Source organism: Tenrec ecaudatus, chromosome 10, assembly GCF_050624435.1.
Source record: "Tenrec ecaudatus isolate mTenEca1 chromosome 10, mTenEca1.hap1, whole genome shotgun sequence".
Taxonomy (NCBI): Eukaryota; Metazoa; Chordata; class Mammalia; order Afrosoricida; family Tenrecidae; genus Tenrec; species Tenrec ecaudatus.
Genome location: NC_134539.1, coordinates 109942487 through 109966186, shown reverse-complemented (window position 1 = coordinate 109966186; position 23700 = coordinate 109942487). Strand labels below are relative to the sequence as shown.

The 23700-nt window shown below is 44.8% G+C and overlaps 1 protein-coding gene across 1 annotated transcript in view; it reads left to right on the top strand.

Annotated features, from left to right (window-relative positions):
- The window catches only part of RPA1 (replication protein A1), a 59169-nt gene that overhangs the window by 10884 nt on the left and 24585 nt on the right, over positions 1 to 23700 (top strand). The window contains exons 2-5 of the mRNA XM_075561213.1: positions 1046 to 1096; positions 2119 to 2197; positions 2947 to 3055; positions 16405 to 16493. Of these exons, the coding sequence (XP_075417328.1) occupies positions 1046 to 1096; positions 2119 to 2197; positions 2947 to 3055; positions 16405 to 16493 (328 nt within the window). The remainder of the gene's footprint in view (positions 1 to 1045; positions 1097 to 2118; positions 2198 to 2946; positions 3056 to 16404; positions 16494 to 23700) is intronic.

The window sequence follows — 23700 nt, the reverse complement described above, 5'->3', positions numbered from 1 at the left end:
TCCCACTTCTCGGCACCACTTCCCTGGAGGCGCTGCTTGGTGACATCCTGCCCCTGCTGCAGGGCAGCACCTAGACACAGGCCAGCTGTGAGCGCTGCTTACTGTCTTTGTCTGGCCTTTTGGAGCCTCGTTCTACATTGTGCATGCAAAAGGCAGCTAGCGGTGGTCAGCGGAGGCTCAAGGTGCCCTTTGCGCGCAGCCTGTGTAGCTAGCTCCCTCTTCTCTGGTACCCCGCATCCACAAAACCGACTCTCCCCTCCTTCAACTCTGTTCTGTGCCTCCAAGCAACAGGACTTCCGAGTTCTGTGTGGCCCCTCCCTCCCTGTATTGCCCCCAGAGGACCTTTCTGCAGAATGCCAGGGTGCTCGGAGGGCTCCCCTCCTTTTTCTCCCCCTCTCTTAGGGATCATGGGCATGCTCTGCAGGTTGCATGGTATTTGAAAACAGGTCATGTTTTTGTCCCAATTTTGTTAGTATGGTCAGACGGGCTAATAGGATGTTTATTTCAACATGTCAAGAAGCAAAAGTTGGGCAGACCTAGTTTTTTAAAGATCTATTTTTAGTTTTCTGATTGTTACCTGCTGCTGAGTTGGCCTTAGCTCATGGCAGCCCAGGCACAGCAGAACACAAAGCTGTCCAGACCTGTGCCACCCCATGAGTGGTTGGGATCAGACCATTGTGGGCTTTGGATTTGATTTTCCTTGGCTGATGGTTAGGAAGTAGGTCACCAGGCCTTTGCTCATAATGGCTTAGTCTGGAATCTCTGCTGAGACCTGTTCGGCCTCATACTAACACATAATCCTCTGCCAACAAGACAGGTGGTGGCTGCCCTTGATACCCTAGACACCCCCCAACCCCACCCCCACCCCCCGCCCGGAGGAGATGGGCTTTTTAAGAAAACTGATTGGGAGTTAACTCTGTTTTACAAAAGCAGATTTTGAAATTGCTGAGTGAGTGATGAGATTTAAAACTCACCATGTGTACAAGAATGAAGTTGCGGGAGAGCCAAGTGCCTATCTCACAAGAATTGATTTTTGCTCTTTCAGGCCATCATGCAGCAGGGAGATACATCCATAAAACCTGTCCTCCAAGTCATTGTGAGTACCTGTGTGTGTGTGTGTGTGTGTGTGTGTGTGTGTGTGTGTGTGCATGGCAACTGGTTTAAAAACAGTTCTCACTATAAATTGTGTTTTGGTGAAGGGCATACGGATCTGTTAGCTTTAGGAAATTCTTCTGTTGTCACAAAGACACATTCAATCTACACTGTAGTCCATCGAGGAGGCAGGCTGTAAAAAATGTTAGCCAGCGTTAGACCTTGGGAGGTTCAGCTCGAAGGCACTGCCTGCCTCTCTTTGCTCTCCACGGTTGACGGATGCTGTAGCATCCTGACAATTGCTCCTAATTGGCCTTCCTGCCCTTAGGTTTGTCTCCTCCAATTCTACCTTTTGTACAGCAGAGAGAGAGTGCTAAAATGCACCCTTTGCTTAAAATTTTTCACTCACCTTACCGTTGACTTAAAGAGTTCTCAAACTTACTGGCAATTAAATGGGGAAAAACCCCAAGCAGAGTCCTGATGATATTTTCAGATAGAACCTGAGGAAAGGACCTGATAGTGTCACCATTGGGCCCAATTCACTGCTAGTCCCTTTCTATTTTTGAGTAGTATTTCACTTCCTTCAGAAAGCATTCTCTGACCACCTGCAAAGAGGGATAAATCTCTTGCCTCTCTCTGGCACCTCTGGCTCCATACCCAAACTGATGATAAGCCCCGTCAGGGCAAGAATTGGGGGGCTCATTTTGTATTTCAGCATCTCCTACCCAGCACCTGGCTCATAACAGGTACATTATTGTATGTCCTTGAGAAAAAGGGGCCTTTAGTCAGATTTGAGTTAGGGAAGAAAGAACCAGAAGTATTCTGCAAAGTGTGAGTGGAGGGAGGTTGTATGGGAGAATCATCACATTTTTGTTCTCTCTCACTGGGACGTAGGTGACACGAGAATGGGCGGGCAGCTCAGTTTGTGTTGAACTAATACCAGACCCGCTCTCCTGCCGCTTAGGTTTACTGCTCCCTGGCACTGGGCAGATGACCTGGCTTAATGAGTCACATTTTCTATCCTAGAACATCCGTCCCATTGTCACGGGGAATAATCCACCCCGCTACCGGCTGCTGATGAGTGACGGCGTGAACACTCTGTCCTGTGAGTATGCCCCACGAATCGAGGGTCTTGTGAGGATTTCCCCCAGCCCACCTCCCGCGTCGAGTCTCAGGGATTTGGGGCATTCCAACAGTCTTGGATTCGCTTGGCTCTGCAGTTCATTCAGGCAGAATCACGGCTGGCAGAGATCATGCTAACAATAGACTGCATAGGGTGGAAGCTGCCGCTTGGTTTAATTAATTTTCTCTAACTGGTGCTCCATGTTTTCTCTGATTAATTTCCCTCAGGGTGATATTGACATTCAGTGACTATGATGGGTTAGCTGTCCTGTACTCGCCTTTGTGGGGGGTATTTTTATTTCTGTGTTGGGTGCTTTAAAAGAGGAGAGAGGAAGGAATTTGCAGAATATGTGCTTACTAGCCATCTCTAGTCACAATGTGAAATGCCTCCTGTAGTCCCCTCCCTGCCCCCCGGGCAGGAAATCTAAATGGTAGAAAAGATTGTTTGGGGCACTTTAAGAAATATAAGGGGGGTTCAAAAGAGTTTGTGGGAAAACGCCATTATTTCTTGATTCCGCTTCTCCGTGAACTTTTTGAAGCTCCCTCATACATAAACATAGCAGCTGTTTAATACACGGGAACCACTGTGTGTCCCCTACCCAGAGTGTAACTGGGTTTAAGCTCAGGGTCGTCCCATAAGGCATGGCGTTCCCGTGCCAGCACTGGTGTGGTTGCCTCTCCGGGCCGAGGGCACAGAGGCTCTGGCGCTGACATGTTCTCTCTGCTTCCCAGCGTTCATGTTGGCCACACAGTTGAACCCTCTGGTGGAAGAAGAACAGTTGTCCAGCAACTGCATTTGCCAGATTAACCGGTTTATTGTGAACACACTCAAAGATGGAAGGTATGTGACATGGTGCTTTCTCGTACTTTCTTCAGGCACAGAACAAGAGCTCTGATTTTTAGAAAGGGAAGTTCCTTGCTTGCCAAAGTTCAAGTTGGTGTCAAGAAGGCAATGTTGAACTTCGAGAAATGAGTCATGAAAAGGTGGCACCCCAGGGGAGAAATGGGGACACCGGTGAGAAGCTCCCGAGTAGGTGATTGAGCAAGATGCCAGACACCTCCTTCATCTTTTAAAAATCCCGTGTTTAGGCTTCTCACCCAAATACCAGACTCATTGGTACTGAGAGACCAAGTGGAAGTGCCCCCAGAGGCGTTTCCAAGACTGGAAATCTTTATGGACGCAAACGGCCACACCTTCCTTTCCTGGGCCAATTGGTGGATTCAAACTGCTGCCTTTCCAGTTAGCTGCTGAGCCCATAGCCCCTGTATCCCCAGGGTTGGACACCCCAAGCCCCACACACAGCTGGATCCCTTTTAATAGATGGGTCACGGACTGCTCCCTACCCCCTTTGTGTTGCCATTTTGAATCCTCTATGGGAAATGTTTTTCCATCCAGGGTTGAGAATTTTAAGTACTTATAAGGGGTCATGTTAAGAGTTCTAAAGGTGAACAGACATTCCTTTGTGGGCAGTGTGGCCTGCGGCCAGCTGGGAGAGCCCACATGAAGTGAAGGGGGTCAATGCAGATGGGGGAGGGGGCAGAGGGCACAGCTAGGGGCAGGGGGCGCAGCTAGGTGCCTGGGTGGCATAGGGCAGGCTCTTGTGGAGGCGGAGGTAGCAGCAGAAAGCAGGTTGTGAGCCTGGAGGACATCTTTGTGGTCTGACACAAGGTCTTAGGGAACTGGCTGGTGAGGAGACTCCCCATAGGGTGTGGGGGGGGGCTACAGTCCAGTGTGGTTCAGCAGAGTCTGAGAGAAGCGAAGAGATGGCCAGATGGCTTTTAGATCCCAAGCATGAAAAGTCCATCGGCGGGCAGGGGAGTGGGTGGGGCGGGGAGGACCTCAAGAACTCGCAGCAGGTTCTTGATTTTCAGGCAGCGTAGTGCCAGGAAGGGAAGGACACTGAGCGGTACAACGGGAGTCTGCTGGAAGTGGTGAGCTGTCAGACCCAAGTAAGGAGGGCACAGTGCTTGTGTGTGGTGGGGTGGGGCAGGTGCCCTGGGCATTGTGAGGAGGTGCCCATGTGGTGGAAGTGGTGACTGGAGATAAACTCAGATAAACACTTCAGAAACAGTAATAGGAGTAATGATTCCCTGGGGGACGAGGGAGAGCCGGGGAAGGGGAGTTCATAGCAATAATGACTGTGTAGCCCCACTCGAGGGGAACGGATACATTGGATGGTGCAAGCTATGGCAAAAGTAAAAATTATATAAATATATATAAGTAATATAATAAGGGCACTGGGGGACAGAGTAGAGGAAGGAGGGGATAAAGGGGAGCTGATAGCAGAGTTCAAGAAGAAAGAAAATATTTTGAAACTGATGGTGGCAGCAATTGTACAATTATGCTTGATCTGATTGAATTATGGATGGTTATATTACCTGTAAGAGCTCCAAGTAAAATGATTTTTTTAAAAAGGAAGAAACTCAAACTCATTGCTATTGAGTTATTTCCAACCCTCAGCAATGGACAGGGTAGAACTGCCCGTGTGGGTTTCTGAGACTGTAACTGTTGTTTCTTTTTAATCCATTGTGTGTCAAGCACATTTGTACATTTGTTGCCATCATCATTCTCAAAACATTTGCTTTCTACTTGAGCCCTTGGTATCAGCTCCTCATTTTCCCCCTCCCTTCCTGACACTCCCACCTATAGAAATTTTAGGACAGATTTTTTGGGGGGTGGGGCAAAGGACAGTGTCCATAGCAGCAATATTTCCAGTAGCCAAGAGGTAGAAACAAACCCAAGTGCCTCAACAGATGAGTGGGCACACCGCATGAGGCAGTAGCATGTTTAGCCACGGAAAGGACTGAAGTTGTGCTATACAGGGTGGATGAACCTTGAACGCATTAGGCTGAGCAAAAGAAGCCCGGCACGAATGGAAATAGAGCCTGATTCCTGTTGTATGAAAGACTGAGTATAGACACATGCTTGGAGGGAATGGGGGGGGGCGTACTTCACGGGGCGCTAGGGGCAGGGAGTACAGAGAAGTGACTGCTTGCAGGGCGTGGGGTTCCTCCTGGAGTGATCCAAGCGTTCTGCAGCCTGGTTAGCCACTGACAGGAACATTTTAAACATGGTTAAATGGACAGACTTGACGTTCTGTCGACCACAGTCAAACATTTGGAAAAGGCAAAGAAAGGGACATGTTCAGAGGTGACAGGAGTGGAGAGCCAAGCCAGCTCAGAGCCGTTTCCAGGACAGTTTAAAAATAAAAATAAACGATAGCAACAGATTGCAATGTACTGAATAAGACAGGAATTTTTAAATCCCTACACAGGGTAAGTGAATAGAGGGAAGGGATAGAAAGCTCTTTTGGGGAGGGGGAGCAGTAAATAGCATGGCATCTAACAGAAGGGATAGTGGCATTAGAAACCCCTGTTTGGCATCCATCACCATCGTAATTCCTACAGGAAGACTGTGTGTGTGATCTTCGTTTCCCGTGCCTGTAACTGTTGCCTCAAACACGGTACTTAAAAGAACGGAAAATTGATCTCTACAGTTCCTTCCGGAGGCTAGAAGTTTAAAATCCATGTCAATGGGCTCAGATCAGTGTGGGAGAATCCATTCTTGGCCTCCTCATTCTTTTTCTGGTGGTGGCAGGTGGGCATTCTTTGACCAGGGCATCTGGGCTTCCTTGGCTAAAACATAGCAATCGGCCTGTGTGGTCACGTGGCCATCTCGTCTCCATCAAATCTCCATACTCCCTTGGAACAAGGATACACGTGGTTCCATCTAAAGCCGGTCTTGATAAGTCTCATTGCAAAGCCCATTTTGGTATTAAAAAGTTAACACTCAGAGACTTGAAGGATTAGGACCAAGCACAACTCACTGACAACCAGCCACTTGTGACTTAGCAGCGACCCTGGTTTAGTAAGAGCCTCGGTGGCATAGGAGTCAGGAGTTGGCCTTGGCCACAAGACTAGCCGTTGGCACCTCCTCTGGAGAAAGACTTGGCTTCCTGCTGCCATACAGAATTGTGTCTCAGAAACCCAGGGGCAGTGCTGCTCTGACCTATAGGGTAACGGTGTGTTGAGTGAGGATTAGGACAAAGCTGACTTTGTATCGTTACGTACTATCTAGTCCTCCCCCAACTGCACAGCAGGATGAAATGCTTCCAGGTGCTGGGCCGTCTCCATGGTGAGTTCTGGATCCAATGACTGTGATTCGTAAGGCTTGGGTTTGTTTTTTTTTTGCTGATGTCAGGCCTTTTTTCCTTAGCTCATCTTAGTTTGGAAGTGCCACCAAAACCTCTTCACCATCATAAGTCTTTCCTGACACATGGCTGGTGGCCGTGCATGAGATGCAGTGACTGGGAATCAGCTGGTATCTTTGAGGGCTATATTCAGCTGGGGGGGCTGTGACCTTTCTTACGATGGCTCATCTCTCCATTTGTCTGTGACTTCCACCAAGTGATAGGCTGGGGCTTCACAAGTAAGGTGTAGAGGACTCTTCACTTGACGGTTGGTCAGTTTTGCCATCCCCGTAGCTCTTAAGAACAAGGCATCCAGAGGCCAAGGGCGAGAACTCTGGGGACCCATCGGGAAAGAAGAGCCGCCTGTAGCTGAGCAGCGGGGGACAGCGCTGAGATCAAGGCAGAACGACAGGCAGGCTTCCTGGCCTATGGAAGGAGGCAGAGGCCAGGGGCCCTTGCAGCTGAGAGGCGGAGCACCAGACAGACTTGGCTGCTGATCGAATAGAGGCGTTGCCGTGGACTGAAGACTGTTTTCAGATTCTGTGTGTGGTAACCGTCTACTTCCCTAGGAAACCCTCTTAATTGTGAGCATCGTGAGTGCTGTGTGACATCGGAATGAGCTGCTGAACGCAATGGAGAGGTAGAGTGTCCTAGAGGAACATGACGAGGCAGACTAGGGCGATAATAAGTAAAGATCATAGTAAAGTTATAGAGAGCATGAGAGATAGAAGAGAAATATTGAAATAAATGGAGTCAGACACAATTCATGGTAGCACGCTCCCCTCAGTCCTGCTTGGTGGTCCACGTGGAGAGAGAGAATCTTTAATGCTAGCCCAGGCTTTTATATTCTCTGGGGACATGCAAGTCCCCTAATTACAGGTGAAGACATACGTTACAGGAAAGGGTTATGCTATAGGTAATGCATTAATGGGAGGGGGGCGTCTAGGGGTGTACACACAATAGGAAGAGGAGGGATTGGGGTTATACATGTGACAAGATGGGCAGATCCTAGATTCAGGATGGCAGCCTAACTTTGGATGTCACTGAGCTGGTTTGACCCGTTTTCTGGCTCAACTACAGGAACCAAATCATGACTGTGGGCCTGGCCATTGTCCTTAACAGCAGGGAGTGGGGCTTAGCCTGTAGTCTGGCAACTAACTGCCTTCAGGGAGGATGTCTGTAAGCATCTGACCTCCCCCACAAGGGAAGAAAGATGTGGGGCAAGTCTGACTTCTCTGTCTTGTGGCTACAGGCCCTGGTTGGAGTGGAGATGGACTCATCCTTTGTGTAGCCAGAAGAGGTCAGATAAGGCCCTCCAGGCCCTTTCTGTATCAGCCTACCTCAGATCCTGAAACCAGTGAGTGAGAAAGTAATTAGGAGCAAGTCCTAGATTTAAAGTACCACAACAACACCCCCTCCCAACATACTTTTTAACTAAAAAGAAAACTGTACAGTGGAGAAACCTAACAGACAGCACCTCTTTCTAATGATCCCCATTAACTTGACCATTAATGGGATCAAATGGAAAATTCTCTTACCTGATAAGATACAATGAGAAGAATGCACCCTTCTGTGATGTTCTTGCCAACTAGGCAGAACCTGTGTCCAATCACGAGGACGCTTCGGGCATATGGAGGAGCCTCTGATCTTCAAAAGTCTCAAGCATGAAAGACTGAGGAAAAATTCCTGATTTAAGAGACATAATTAAATATAACAAGTTATCTTGTATTGGGTCCTTTTTCTCTAAAGAAGGTCATTTGAGAGTTTAGGAAATGTAATGGGTTTTTGTGGGTTAGACTGAAATATTGTATCAATGTTTATTTTCTAATGTTGATGGTTGTAGTGTGGTTGGGTAGGAAAATACCCTGAAACTGTAGGACATTGTCCTGAAAATGTACTTTCTATAAGCTTGAAATTATTCATTTTTAATTGAAACAAATTTTAAATTTTAAAATGATTCTGTAAACACAAGGAACCAGTTAGATTTCATCAGATAAATGGTTCTTCTGAAATTAAAGCAAGATAAAAAATTGAATAATACTAAGGTTCAAGCAATTCTGTGTTAGCAGATTAGGCTCTCCCCCCGCCCCCCATAATTTTTTTCTCTCCAGTTGTCTTCCTAGATTCTCTTGGTTTACTGGGTTTCATTCAGAAACTTTTTTTCTTTTCTCTTTTAAAAATTTAAATTTTTTATCTTTAATTAAATACTTTTATTGGGGGCTCTTACATCTCTTATCACAATCCATACATTCATCCATTGTGTCACGCGCATTTGTACATTGTATGTTGCCATCATCCTTTTCAAAGCATTTTCTTTCTACTTGAGCCCTTGATATCAGCTCCTCATTTTCCCCCCTTTTCCCCTCAAGAACCCTTGATAAGTTATAGATTGTTATTATTATTTTTTTACATTTTATTAGGGGCTCATACAACTCTTATCACAATCCATACATATACATACATCAATTGTATAAAGCACATCCATACATTCCCTGCCCCGATTATTATTATTTTCATATCTTACATCACTCTGTCACCTTTTACCAAGTTTTCTGTTTTTTGTCCCCCTGGGAGGGGGTTATATATAGATCCTTGTGATCGATTCCCACTTGCTCCCCCCATCTTCCCCTTATCCTCCTGTTATCTCTATTCTCATTGTTGGCCCTGAGGGGTTCGTCTATCCTAAATCCCTGTTTCCGGCTCTTATCTGTAGCAATGTGCATGTTCAGAGCTAATGCAATTTGTAAGGTAGAATTGAGGTCATGATAGTGCGGGGGAAGCATTAAAGAACTAGAGGATAGTTGTGTGTTTCATCAGTGCTACACTGCACCCTGACTGGCTCATCTCCTCCTTGTGACCCTACTGTAAGGGGATGTCCAGTTGTCTACAGATGGGCTTTGGGTCTCTACATCCCCACACATCCCCCCAACTCACTTTGGTATGATTTTGTTCTGGGTCTTAGATGCCTGATACCGGATCCCATCCACACCTCATGATCATACAGACTGGTGTGCTCCTTCCATGTGGGTTTTGTTGCTTCTGAGCTAGATAGCCGCTTGTTTACCTTCAAGCCTTTAAGACCCCAGATGCTTTACCTTTTGGTAGCTGGGCACCATCAGCTTTTTTCACCATATTTGCTTATGCATCCATTTTGTCTTCAGTGATCATGTTGGGAAGGTGAGCATCACAGAATGCCGGATTGTTAGAACAAAGTGTTCTTTTGTTGAGGGAGTACTTGAGTAGAGGCCCATTGTCCATCTGCTTTTTAAAAATAATTTTATTGGGGGGTTCATACTAGGAACATTTTTTTCTTAACTAATTTATTGGCACCTTTATACAAGAGTAACCACTTTTGTCCATGTGAAGTATTTTGGGGTCACATGGTTTTTGTCTCCTGGCATTGAATGTCAGTCTGGAAGCAGCCTGATGGATTTCTTCCTTTGTAGAAAGCGTGGCTTTTTCTGCGTGTGTTCCTCAGGAATTCTTCCTTTTATGTTCCGTTTAGTAAATGAACCAGGGTATATCTCAATGTCAATTGTCCAATCAGTTTTTTCTTTTCACTCGTTTTGAAAGAGTACAGTATATACCCTTTCAGTTTGCAGATTCAGGTTTATGTGTTTGTTTGTTTTTTAAGGAAATGTTATATGTTTACCCTTAACGCTGTTTTTTGTTTCATTTATTGAGTTCCAGTTTTTACTTAGAATATAAATAACCTTGTCCACCATATATGTCTTCAGCTTGTTTTTGAGTTATATCGCAAGGCTTTCCAGCATAATAGTAGTTCAGTTTTTAGGCTTCTCAGACCTATTCATTGACACTTGTAACTTAAGTATTCTTGGCTTCGAGTTCCCTACTCAGTCTTTTATTTTGTTAAATTCAGGGCCTGACTAATTTTCCCTTGGGAAGACTTGCTCCCTTTCCGGCTGTGTTTGGTTCTAGACGGAGTCCTGCGTCCCCTTCATTTTTGCACTGCTGTGTCTTGCACTGTTGCTCTGCCACTTCATGCTGTTATGTGGACAGGGCTTCGCCTTTGCCCCGTTGTAGTCTAGGCTAGGTAGGTCTCCTTGCCAACCTCCCCCTCGGGAGCGATCAGCTTCCTCTCCAGGCTCCCTGTGAGTGCTTAAGTGGTGCTTTCTATCCACTCTTCTGTCATCTCGGCCATGGTTGTGGGAGAGGTAGAGAGCTTTGCTGGGAAACTCCGGCTCCAACGCCCCCTTCTCTCCAGTCAGGGATAGAATTCCACTCCCGGGGACTGATTTACTCCACCGCCTCAGCGCCACGGCCTGCCTTGAAGTCTCTGAGAGCCAGTGTGCATTCGGGCTGGCTCACCCCTCGCCTTTAGATGATCACATAGGCTTAGTTCAAACTGCTTTAGCCACCAGCCTTGCTCACTTAGCCTTCCGGGCGCAGGCTGATATTTCTGAAGGGTAGCTTACTAGAATTACTATTGTGGGGGTCAAAGGATCTACGTACACCAATTAGCATACTAGTGCACTTTGTGTAAGACCGCATATTTCTGAATGGGCAAATCCCTAGGAACAGATTCTCTGGTTAGATTACTGGTTCCCAGGAGGAGCGGGAAGGGGCGAAACTGCCGATGGGCACGGCCTTTCTGTTGGGGTCATAAAAAATCACCTGAAATTAGGAAGTGATGATGTTTGCACAACTCTGGATACACTAAAACTGCTGAAATGAGCCCTTTCAAAGTGAGTTTCATGGTGTGTGAATTAGATCTCACTTTGAAGGCGTCCTGGTGGCACGGTGGTTCAGAGCGTGGCTGCCCATTGAAGGGTCAGTGGTTCGAACTCACCAGCTTGTCTGTAGGAGAAAGAGTTGACACTCTGCTTTTGCAGAGCTTGGAAGTCTTGAACGCCCCCCCCCGCAGCCCCCCCGCACAGTTTCATCAGGTCTCTGGGGTTGCTGTGAGTTGCCGTCAACCGAACGGCAGTGGGGTGTGGGGAAAGCTGTTTGAAGGCGTCTGTCTGTGGTGCTGTCGCCAGGCACCACTCATCCATCAATTTGTTATGTCTTGCTCTGAAGCTGGACGCTACTCGTATTTTAGCTACCAGCAGGGGCACCCGTGGTGGACAGTTTTCAGTGGTGCTTCCAGACTAAGACCGGGAGAAGGACCTGAAAACAATGAGCCAGTGAAAACCTTATGGAATGGATCCCCACAGCATTCCAGGTGGTTACCTGAAAGTTAGAGTCCACCCTGAGGTGCGTTGAAGGAAAACCTGGTCACCTACTTAGGCGTATCAGCCACTAAACTCTCCCGAGATGGACGCACACAGGGTCTTGTTGAGCCAGTGTCCAGGGTGAGCAGCAGGGTTTGGGTGTTAAAGCTGAGGAGGGAACACGTGTCTGTTTCTTTTTACATTGTAACCTTCTCAGCACACTGAGTTGTTAACTGCTTTTTAAAATAACTGCCCTTCGTCTGGTTGGTGGTGTTTTTGTTTTTGATTTAAATTCTCCTATTAGGACAACTGGCCTTTCACATACAACTGCTTTTATGTAGTTCTTCTCTGAATAACATTTTTAAATACCTCGCCCTTTTTTTTCTTTCTTCTATCTTGGTGTGTTTATGGTGTCTTGTATCAGGAAATTAAGGATAATTTGTTTAAATCTAGTCAACTGTTTTCATTTTTCCCTTTATTTTAGGCTTCTGGGTTTTGTATCTTGCTTAGGAAATCTGACCATGCTATAAAAATATTTTTATTTCCTTAGACACTTTTGTGGATTTTTAAAATAGACTAGATCATCTGTGATTTATTTTTATAAAGGGCATAAGGAAGGAACCCAGATTGATTTTCTTCCAAACAGATAGTCTGTGTCATGGGTAAGCCTCGGTGAGGGAGTGAGATTTTGTTCTGAGTGTGATGGAAGCCGTAAGCTTTTGAGCAGGGGATGGCTTGATCTCTTAGGAAGCTTTCCAAAGGTGATCTGACAGCTCTGTGGAGACTTGATGGATGGGGCGGTGGTAGGGGAGAGAGTATTCGTTTATCTAGAGCTGGGTGTTTGCCATTCCAGTGTCAGTGCCACGGGAATGTATTGGGTGTCTTTTTAGTGCCAGCTTTATTGAACAATTTGCATACTGAACAATTTACTCATTTAAAGTGTACAGTGAAGTGATTTGTGTGTGTGTGTGTGTGTGTGTGTGTGCAGTCAGAGTTGTTTAGGGTTCATCACAATTAATTTTAGAACATCATCTCACCCCCTACAAGAAACCTTGTCCAAACGCAACTCGTTGACATTGAGTTTATCTGACTCAACAACCCTGTAGGACAGAGTTGAACTGCCCAGATTGGTTTGTGGGGCTATAAAATACGTACGGGAGTAGAAAGCGTCATCTGTCTCCCACAGAGTGACTGGTGGTTTTGAACTGGCGACCTTTCGGTTAGCAGCCCAGTGCGTAACCCAGTATGCCACCAGAGTGCCAAAGAAACCCTGTATCTGTTAGCTATCACCCCCTTCAGATCTCCCCCTCTAGCCATAGGCTGCCGCGAACGCCTTTCTGTCTATGGCTTTGCCTATCTGGACATCTTACATCAATGAAATAGATTGTGACTGATTTGTTCACGTAGTGTAATGTTGTCAAGGTCTAACCGTATTGTAGCGCGTATCCCAACGGAAGTCCTTTTAATGGCCAAGTAGCATCTCATTGTGTGAATATACTATTTCTTGTTAATTCATTTATCAGATCACAGGTATTTTGTTCTACCTTTTGGCTGTTATGAAACCGCTGCAGTAAACATTTGGGGACAAGTTTGTATGAACATGCATTTTTATTTCTCTGGAGTATAGTCAGGACTGGACTTAATGGGTCAAAAGATAACTGTGATTAACTTTTTTAGCTTTTAGGGACTGTCATACTGTTTTCGAAGGTGGATGCACCGATTTGCATGTCTGCCAGCAGGGTGTTTGGGCTCCAATTTCTGTATAACTCTGCCAATCGTTGTTATTATCTGCCATGGGGGGTGAGTTAAAGTGTCTTTCCTTACAATATTTTATTAACTTATAGGCCATATATTCTCTCATTTATTTTTCCACAAAATTTTCTTGACACTCTATGTGTATTCTTTATGAATTTTGGAATTATGTTGTCAAATTCAGGAAAGAAAAAAAACAAGCAAATTTCTTGTTGGAATGTGAAGAATTACTTCAATTTGTAGTATTTGATACTGTTTTCTCATCCAAGAATATCATATATGTTCACTTAAACTAGGATTTTCTATATATAATTTTTTGCTTCCTTTTTCTAGTATTTGTATCAGTTACTTATCTTTATATTTTAAAAATATCATGTTAGAGCCATCAAATAAATGTTGGCCAGTAGTAGAATGAGCAGGTACTTTGTACTCTTGATTTAATGGAAATATTGGTATCAGCTCCTCTTTTTCCCCTCCTTCCCCCACCCTCCCACCCTCATGAACCCTTGAAAAAGAGTATAGATTATTATTTTCACGTCTTACACCAACTGCTGTCTCCCCCACATTTGTTGTCATTGCCATCAGTTCTCTTTCTCCCCCTTCTCCACCAATTTCCCCCCACTCTCGTGGTATTACTACTCCCATTTCTGTTCCTGGGGGGTTTATCTGTCCTGGATTCCGTGTGTCGAGGGTTCTTGTCTATACCAATATACATCCTCTGGTCTAGCCGGAAATTTAAAGTAGAGCTGGGGGTCATGATAATGGGGGTGAAGAAGCCTCAAGTTACCCGAGGAATAGTGTGTGTGTTGTTGTTCCTATACTGCATCTTGGCCGACTCATCCCTTCCTTGTGGCCCTTCTGTAGGAGGATGTTCAGTTTCCTACAGGTGGGTTTTGGGTCTCCACTCTGGCTTCCGTGGCTCTCAATGATAACGATTATTTGGTGCCTGTTACCTGATCCAATTGACACTTTGTGATCACGTATGTTGGAGTGCTTCTTCCATGTGGGCATGTTGCTTCTCTGCTAGATGGCCGCTTATTTAACTTCAAGCCTTTAAGACCCCAGATGCTATATCTTTTTTGTAATCAACGAATGATCTTAATAGCTTATTTCATATTGATTTATCATTGTATTCTTGCAGTAAACCCCAATTTAATTTTTTGTTCCCTCTTAAAAAACAAAACTTTTTGATGTCTGGATAGGTTAAAACATATGCAAAAGTAGAATACAAAAAATTACATACTCTCCATATATCCTATCAACTACCCAGTCAATATTCGATTTTCATTTACCATTCATGCACATGGACATTTACATCCTTGTGTGTGATGGGAATCCCAGGTGGTTCAGTAGCTAAAGCATTTGGTTGGCCATTCAAATGTAACAGCTGCTTTGCAGGGAAAGGATGTGGCAGTTTGCTTCCGTAAAGATCACAGCCTTGGAAACCCGGGGGGTGGGGGGGGTTGGGGGGTTGGGGGTGGTGGTGCAGTTCTACCCTGTTCCACAGGGTCTTCCTATGACTCTCTTCAGCAGCAGCACATTAGGGTTTAGCTTTTGCTAGAGTTACATACAGGATGGCCCAGAACAGCATGGATTTGAACTGCCCTGGTGCGCTTGTGTACAGGTTTTCTACATGACGCTAATTAGCTCCAGGTGAGCAGGTTGCCACTGCAGTAACTTGCAGTAAAGAGGGATAGTTCTCACAGTGTTTAGTGCAATACCATGAATCTTGGATTCCACCAGGGACCCCCGTGATGCTGGGCGTGCTCCCCAGAAACAGTGAAAAGTTATGTTATTGCCAGGAGAAGTAGGTTTGCTGAGAATGTTCCACAGATTGAGAGTGACCACTCCAGCTGCCCTTCAAGACGGCGACTCCAGTGCGTGACTGTTTTCCCAGTGACTGCTGTCAAAGTCACAGGACACTAACTCAGGAAACCGGTCCTGCAACTGTGCCAGGAGATGATCCCCCAAAGGGCATTTTCATCTGTTCGTGAGAATAGGGTTCTTAAAATGGATACAGGTTATAATATATGTACAAAATATGTGTCAATTGACTGCGAGTGTTACAGATAAGGTTTCAGTTTGGGGAATTCAAAAGTTATATGCAGATTTGAGATGGCCGGAGTTTGGCACCCCTGGCCCGTGTTCAAAGTTAGTGGACTATAGATGGTTACATATCAATGCACGTGTACCCTCGAAATGCATGCTTTATATGTTTCACAATTTAGGAGTCAGCATTCATAGTAAAGTGTATTTTGCAGTCAGCTGGTCATCTTGAAAAGTAGACTCCAGATTTGTAAAGTTGTGCGTCTCCTTTCCCCCCAAGACTGTTTATTGAAGAAAGTCGGCCTTATTTTTTCAGCTTCCCACAGTCTGCTTGCATTCCTGTCATTGTCATTTAACGTGTTCATTTTCTGTACATCGGTGTTGGTGTATTTTAATATGCTGTTGAATTTATCCTGTTCATATTTTATTTAAGATGTGTGTATCTGTATTGCAAGGTGGCATTACTTTTTATTTTGTGTGTGTGCGGCTTTGACAGTGGGGCAATGCTAAGTGGTTGATGAGCCCTCCATTTTGACATTTCTGCCGTATTTGGAAGGAGCCCTGGTGGGACCAGGTGCTCGACTTTGGCCTGTTAGCAGAGAGAGAGAGTGTGTGTGTGTAAAGTACTTGTTTAGGAAAGCCTTCAGTGTCTGAGAGCAGATCCTCTTTTTCCGAGCCACGTGTTCTCATTTCATCCAGATTCCTTTCTTGTTGGTTGCTGCTTAATGATACAGAAGGTCACAAGGATGCCGCATTTAATTCAGGGACTACATGGGAAATGAAAACCCTGTACGCATAAAAAGCCTTGATAATGATACACTGGGAGATTAAAGGAAAAATTTGTGTAGGAATTGATAACATATATTTCTTGTTATATTCAGCAGTGAAAACCCGTTGAGAAAGGAAAGTGGTTTTATCAAAATGATCCTCAAGGGAAAGCTTTTAATAGCTTATCATTTGCCTAAAGGACTTGTGAATTTATTTATTTTTATTATATCTGACTTGTTTATATTTGTTTGCTTTTATAGGAGAGTTGTTATTTTGATGGAGTTGGATGTTTTGAAGTTGGCTGAAGCAGTTGGGATAAAGATTGGCAATCCAGTACCTTACAATGAAGGTAAAATGCTTTTTATAGATTGCTACAACTCGATCGAATACTTCAGTATAGATCTGGACTCCTGCCTTTTAGCATTCCGTTTGATTTGTTTAAAACAGTAATGATTTTGGGGTCTAGGAATGAGGTGACTTGCCTGTGCTTTTTTCCCCACCATACTGATGAAATCACATTGTGCTGTTGGAAGAAAAGGGAGAGTTAAGAGAATACAGTGAGAAAGCATCTCACTTACAGTAGACTGGAAAATAAATGTCTTGGGATAATATTAGTGGGAAATGTGTTTGTTCTTTTTTTCTCTTCCGCCATACTAAAAAGGAGGAATTCTCTTTTCCTCGTTTCTCCTGATAATTCTCCCTTTAAATTTTTTTTTTCAAATTTTAACATTTTATTGACGTACTTCACATAACCTACAATTCCTTGTATGATATGTTAAAAATAAAAGTTGTGCAGAAATGTGTTTTCTTCTTAAATTTTTGAAAAATATTTTCTTAAGGTTTGTCATATTTTTGTTTTTAAAAAAGTGTGAGGCTTGTAGCCTAGACTCCTGTACATTGATGCCACTTGCTCCCTTAGGAGGCTTTTGTTATTGATGTTGTTACTGTTTATGATTACCCTTGATGTTTTGTACACTGTTCAAATGATGCTCACAGTAGGGTCCTAGTTGATTACCACACAATTTGGTGACCTGGTCCAGTGTCATCTAATCAACTCAGTTTGGCCTTACAAAGATGGCGTGTCCTGCTCAGTCACACAGGACACAGGAGTGGTTTTAACGTCATCCATTGATTGCTCCAGCACGAGTCAAGGCCACGAAGTCGGTGCCCCACTTGTTTTGTTTCATGGTCTACACGTGGTGTCCAACGCGGAGTTGGCACTCAGTAGACATTCATGTTGAGTTGAGTATGCACCTACCCCTCGCTTACCAGCTATCTCATTTTTCAACATTTTGCAGGAACACCCCAAAAAATCTATGCCATTTTCCCCCCGATGAACAGTGTCCATCTGGCAGTGAGGCATGTCAGGGTGCAAGACGAGGGGCCCCTGACTGATGGCTGTGGTTACACTTGGCTTTGGCTGGGCCACGGTGCTCAGGAGCTTGGCGGCTCTGTAACGAGGTGGTCACCTTCCATTTTGTGATCAGATGCGGTCACCCTTCACTTTGGCATAATCCCCGTTTTCACGTACCGGCCCCTTCTTTGGAACCTAACCTTGCTGGTCAGGGAAGTGAAGCATCTTATGTAATCGTGATTAACCCTTGGTGGTGCAATTACTAATGATTGTTAGTTTCTTTGTAAGTTTACAGAATGGACAATGAGAATCAGGGGCAACAAAAAGTGTATTACTTTAAGCAAGAGAGAGAATTCTTTTAGAGAAGGCTGAGAGTCATAATAAGAGACGGCTTGGAGCCTCCTTTTATACCAGAGTAAATCCTAGGTGTATTTTCTTTTAAGGTTTTAAATTGAAAGCCTCGAAAATAATAAAAATAAAGAGGATAGAGCCAGCTAAATGGATTGGAAGAATTCAAAATGGAAACTGGATCATGTTGAAATTTTTCAAGAAACAAACGGTACTACTCCGTCTTCAGTGGTTCTGTGCCCGCAGAACTCTCCCCAGACTCTCAGGAGTCAGCTCAGAGGTGCTTCAAGTAGGTGTTGTCAACCTAGGAATACTCCAGGCAGTTTGTTTCCTGTGTCTCAGCCATCACTGTCCTTCATCATCACTTCATGGCCAGTGGCTTGACACTTGTTTGGTTTACATATTGTATCTCGGGCGTTTTGTTGTTTCAGGCAGCAGAGTAAATCTGGTCTCTGTTAATCCATCCTGTTCCGTGTGTAACACGTTGTAAAATATCTTTGCAAGGTGTAGACCTAACAAACACAATGGCATTCCCCTGTCTTGTTCTTCTTTGGCCTTTATTCCTGTTTAGAGGCCATCTGTTTTTAATTCTGAGGGGTATTGCTTTAGTTTCTGTATTTATATTTCTAGATAAAACCTCTGTGTTATTGTCTGTGGAAGTTTCAGATTGGACTTTTCTGTATTGACCTAACATCGCATGAGATTAGAATTTCGCTTCTCTCCAACTCTGTTCTCTCACTTCCCAAATGAGAGAGCCAGATTGACATCTGATGGACTAGAGCACAATGAGGGGACTGCTCAGGCATCCTTGTTTTCCCGTTCAATAAAATGGGGATTTCTATCTGGTTAGGTATTTATGACATGAAGGAAGTTCTAACTATATTTTCAAATGGTTTCAAAATTTTCCAATTAATCTCTTAATCAGAAAAACGGCTTGCTTCTGCTTTTAACTAACAGCTAATGTCTTAAGTAGATCTGAAGTTACTAAGAGTGGACGCTGAGAACATGTAGAGGCTTTTCTGACATGTTTATGGGAAGGACACCTGTATAAGGACCTGTATTGAATACTCTTGTTTGCTAGGTTTTATCATTTACGGAAGGAGCCCTGTTGGCACAGTGGTTGCGCATTGGGCTGTGATCTGACAGGTGTGCAGTTCGAAACCACCAGTCCCTCTGTGGGGAAACAGTGGGGCTTTCTGCTTCTGTAAACAGTTCCCGTCTCGGAAGCTCACCGGGGCAGTTCAACCCTGTCCTCTAAGGTTGCTATGAGTTGGCATGGTTTTTTGGAGTTTTGTAATTTAATAAACTCTCTAGCTTGTCTTGTGTTCACTATTTTCACGATGGATGTGGCATTTCAAAAACAAGCAGACTTTCCACTAGTCAGTGTGAAGATGCTGAAGGAAACATGGGCGAGCTTTACACATTTCACGGGAAGTGCCGTCACTGTGTGACTCCATTTCCCACGAGCTTGTGATGCTCCTTCAGTGTCATTGAGCGAATTCCAGCCCCTGGCGTGTGGCTGCGCTTCAGAGGAGCACTGGCAGCCCTGGGGGTCCGGCAGTTGATCTTGAGCAAATCGGTCACCAGGTCTGTGCTGAGAATTACATATATGAACTATGTAAGTAAAACATAAATGAAGTATTATTTGAAGTCTTCCACAGTGTATTTCCTCCTTCCCGAAAGATTACTCAGTAGGAAATTAAGTAGGTTTTTTTTTCTTTCTTTTTGAGCTCCCTGCCCGTGTTAAAATTAACCGTCTCTGTTAGGAAACGGTGCTTGGGTGATTTCCCCGGAAGCACTGGTGCACTGTCTTAATATAAACTGCTTCAACCGACCCTTAACTTTTGATAGTATTTGGAGGGTTGTTGCTTAAAGCTCAGTCGGTTACTCCCAGTCATTCCTGAGCTGGAGGCAAACTGTTCTGCGACCTGGAAGCTGGCCCTGGCCTCTGCCTGGGAAGAGTAATGGATGGGAAGGAGCCAGGCTGATGCTCTGGCCTGCGCCCCAGCGGAACGTGGGTGCAGAATGCTAAAGAGGAAAGGGACTGTCTTAGATAGCGGTCACGTCTAGCCAGGAGGAAGATGAAGCGAATGAGGTGGTGAAGTGACTTACCCCAAGTGAACTGCTTCTAGAAGTGAGAACCCAGTGCCCCCAATCCCCAGGGGAGGGCGTTTTACCTTGCACCCCGACCTTCTCCCACCAGCCCTCAAGCCAAAGTTCTTGCCGGGGCGAAACGTGTGTTTGAAAAGAGTTGAGGTGAGTGGCTCTTTTGAGTATGCATGGACGTTACTTCACGTTGGCAGGCTTGTTTGTGAAAGCTAGCATAATGCTTAAAAATAGAAATAAACGGAACATAATCAGACGTCTGCTTTCATCTATACTAATTTTAATTTTGCAATAAGTATATGTTTCACGCGATTTCAGAAGTTGAGACTATGAAAATGTCTGTTTAGACATGGATGCCTCTTTCTGCTCCTGTTAAGAGTCGCAGCCCTGGAAAACCTACAGGGTCCCTGTGGGTCGAATCCTACCCCTGCCTCCTCCCATCCTGGTCGCACCCAATGCTGCCCTCTATAGGTGACTGCTCTTAGTGGGTTTGATTTTATCTCCTCACCCCCCCCCCACCCAGCTTTATTCCTTTTTTAAATGGGGCTCTTACAGCACTTATCACAATCCACACATCCATCCATCCACCGTGTCAAGCACATTTGTGCATTTGTTACTCTCATCATTCCCAAAACATCTGCTTTCTACTTGAGCCCTTGGTATCAGCTTCTCATTTTTCCCCTCCTTCCCCCATGCTCCATCGCTCCCTCATGAACCATTGATAATTTATAAATTGTTAATATTTTTTCATGTCTTACACTGACCGATGTTTCTCTTCACCCACTTTTCTGTTGTCCATCCCCCTGGGAGGGGGTTATATGTAGATCATTGTATTCTGTTCCCCCTTTATCCCCCCACCTTCCCCTTCCCCTTCTGGTATGGCTACTCTCAGTATTAGTACTGAGGGGTTTAACTGTCCCGGGTTCCCTGTATGTCTAGCTCTGATCTGTACCCATGTACATGCTCTGGTCTAGCCGGATTTGTAAGGTAGAATTGGGGTTATGACAGTGGCAGGGAGGTGGGGGGAAGAAGCATTAAAGAACTAGAGGAAAGTTGTGTGTTTCATCGGTGCTATACTGCACCCTGACTGACTTGTCTCTTTCTGTAAGGGGATGTCCAATTGTCTACAGATGGACTTTGGGTCTCCACTCCGCACTCCTGCTCATTCACAAAGATACGATTTTTTGTTCTGGGTCTTTAATGCCTGATACCTGATCCTACTGACGCCCCATGATTGCACAGGCTGGTGTGCTTCTTCCATGTGGGCTTTGTTGCTTCTCAGCTAGATGGCCGCTTGTTTGTCTTCAAGCCTTTAAGACCCCAGGCAATGTATCTTTTGATAGTCGGCACCACTTACTGTGGTTCATGATTCGTAGTGTTTTCTGCTTCCCTTCCATGTGACTTAGGGTTTGTGGGATTTTTCTGCTTTCTAGTTTGATTTAAACGGTCTTTTGTTTATATGTGGGTATGTGAGGTAATTTATTCCGTTGCTCTTTAGACTTTTTTAAGGATAAGTAGGAAGATTTGGGACTAGGCCCTCGTCACATTCCTCCCAGAAATGGAATCTTCTAGGTATTTTTTATGCCCACAGAAATCGTTGTAACTTCAATGCTTCGAATTGAAAATGAAAAGCTGGAGCCTGTTCGGGTAAAGTTCTAAAACGGTGCACTGGAACATGCATGTATTTTACAGTCGTGAGGTTTTGTTAAAATGAGCTCATTGGTTCTCCCATTCTCCGCTTTTAGCAAGGAGAACAAAAGAAACTCCTAGCGTCTGTGTGAAATATTGGGTGGAGTGGGGGTAGGGAGATAGGTGCCTAGACCCTACTCTATATCACCTTTGATCAGTCTTTGAGTGTTACTTTTTTACTTTGTATTTAATTGAGTAGTGGCTTTGGGCATTTTGTGTTTTAGGACCCAAGGTTGTTTGAGATACAGATGGAGAGGGAAAGGTTGAGGGCTAATTACTGCTTGGGGTCAGAACTGTAAAGCTCAGGCTGTCTGAATTCCCAGCCCACTGCCCCCTCCCTCCCTTTCTTCAGGGTCTGTTAAGAGCAGAGGGATGAGAGAGGACGTGGCTGTTGGGATTATTTGCTATTGAGTTTCATTGTAACCAGATCAATAATACATTGTTACTCTGGCCAGCCATGGAAATAGCTTTGCTGCAGTGATGGCTGCCATACATTGTATTTCACAGAAATGGTTTCTAATTTTCCGTCTTGAAAGTGAGGAGGCCAACCTCAGTGGGTAGGGAACTCTAATGGATTTGTATCCTTCCAGTATCTGTGCGAAAGCCTACTACAGAGCAGGCGTAACCAGTTAAATTAAGTTGGTCAAGTTCGTTACACAAATAAGAGGAATTCCAAAAATGCACATGGAACGTTTTGTAGACCACAAATAAAGGTTGTAGGATTTTAAAATGTGAAAAACTTCAAGTAGTCTGTGTTTAATACAATATTAGTGAGTTATGTATTTTTGTCAGTGTGTATTAGCCTTATGTAGCTATACGCTTCTAACCATATTTATTGGACTTAAATTTCTTACATGATACTGATCTGTTAGGATTGCGCATTATCAAAAGATAGTGAGTTTTTTTGGTCTAATTCTATTCCGTTTCTGCCAATAGGAAATGAAAAGTATTAGGTTAAGTCTCTTTGTACGCTCTTTAATAGTGGTTGGCAGGGAAGTGTGTACCGGCAGAGACTGAGTTTTTGTCATACCGTGCGCTCCGCTGTCTGTTTGCTGGGTTTTCTCTGCTGGTGGCTTTCACTTGCCATTCTAACGATAATCGAAACGATGGGTGTGCGTACTAGTCTGTTGTTTGCCTCCGGGGTCAGAGCTCTGAAGCTAGAGTGAAAGAGTCCAGAAATCGTGCCCTTGATCCATCGAGTTGGAATGATTTGACTAACAGCTGGCACGAACCAGCCGCTGATCAGAAGTTGAGTCTCTGCATTCCTGCTGTGGGGCAGAATTTTAATTTGCAGGAAGATGTGTATTTCGCTGCAGATGGATTTCTCCAAGACCTGGTTAGCCTCTGGGTTGCTGTGCATGAAATTGAAGGGCAGCTGTTCCTCTTGGGATGCGCTAGGATCCAGGCCATCCACATGGTTCAGGACGACCCCTGGTCTTCTCTGCCAGATTTGCAAATGTGGTCCAGAGCAGAAGGTAAAGGATTGCTCTTGTAAGGGTGTTCGTCACTTTCCTAATTACCAGATATATGGTTATTAGGTTCTCTAGAATCAGAGTTTGGGCTGCTGGAATTAAATGTTAATTAAAAATTGAGTTGATGGCAGCGAAGTGGGTGGATCCAGTAAGAACTGGGTCTGAAACTTCCTAACTGTGTGACCCTGGGCAAGAAACTTGACTTCTGTTTTTTTTTTCACCTGGCATTCGGGAATAGTATCTCTACCCTCAGGCTGGAGCTTCGATGGATTTTACCCACTCCTCTCCTGTTGACATAGGATCCAGAGACAGGTTGTTTGGCAGAAATCGGTATAATGGGAAAATCAAGGCTGACCTTCCACTTCAGCCCCTCCTCTGTCCTGTGTATGTCCCCCTTTACTCCTGCTGAAGTCACCTACCACCTCCACGGGGTTGGGGGGTTCTCGGGACGCTCAGTCTTGTAAGGAGGCCCAAGTTCCTTCCCCAGGTCTCCACCATACTCCTAGCCTCACTGTATTTTCAATGTGGGTGGCCCCAGGTCATCCCTCAACCCCAAAATGTTCTGGTGGCTTTGTCAGGGCAGAGGA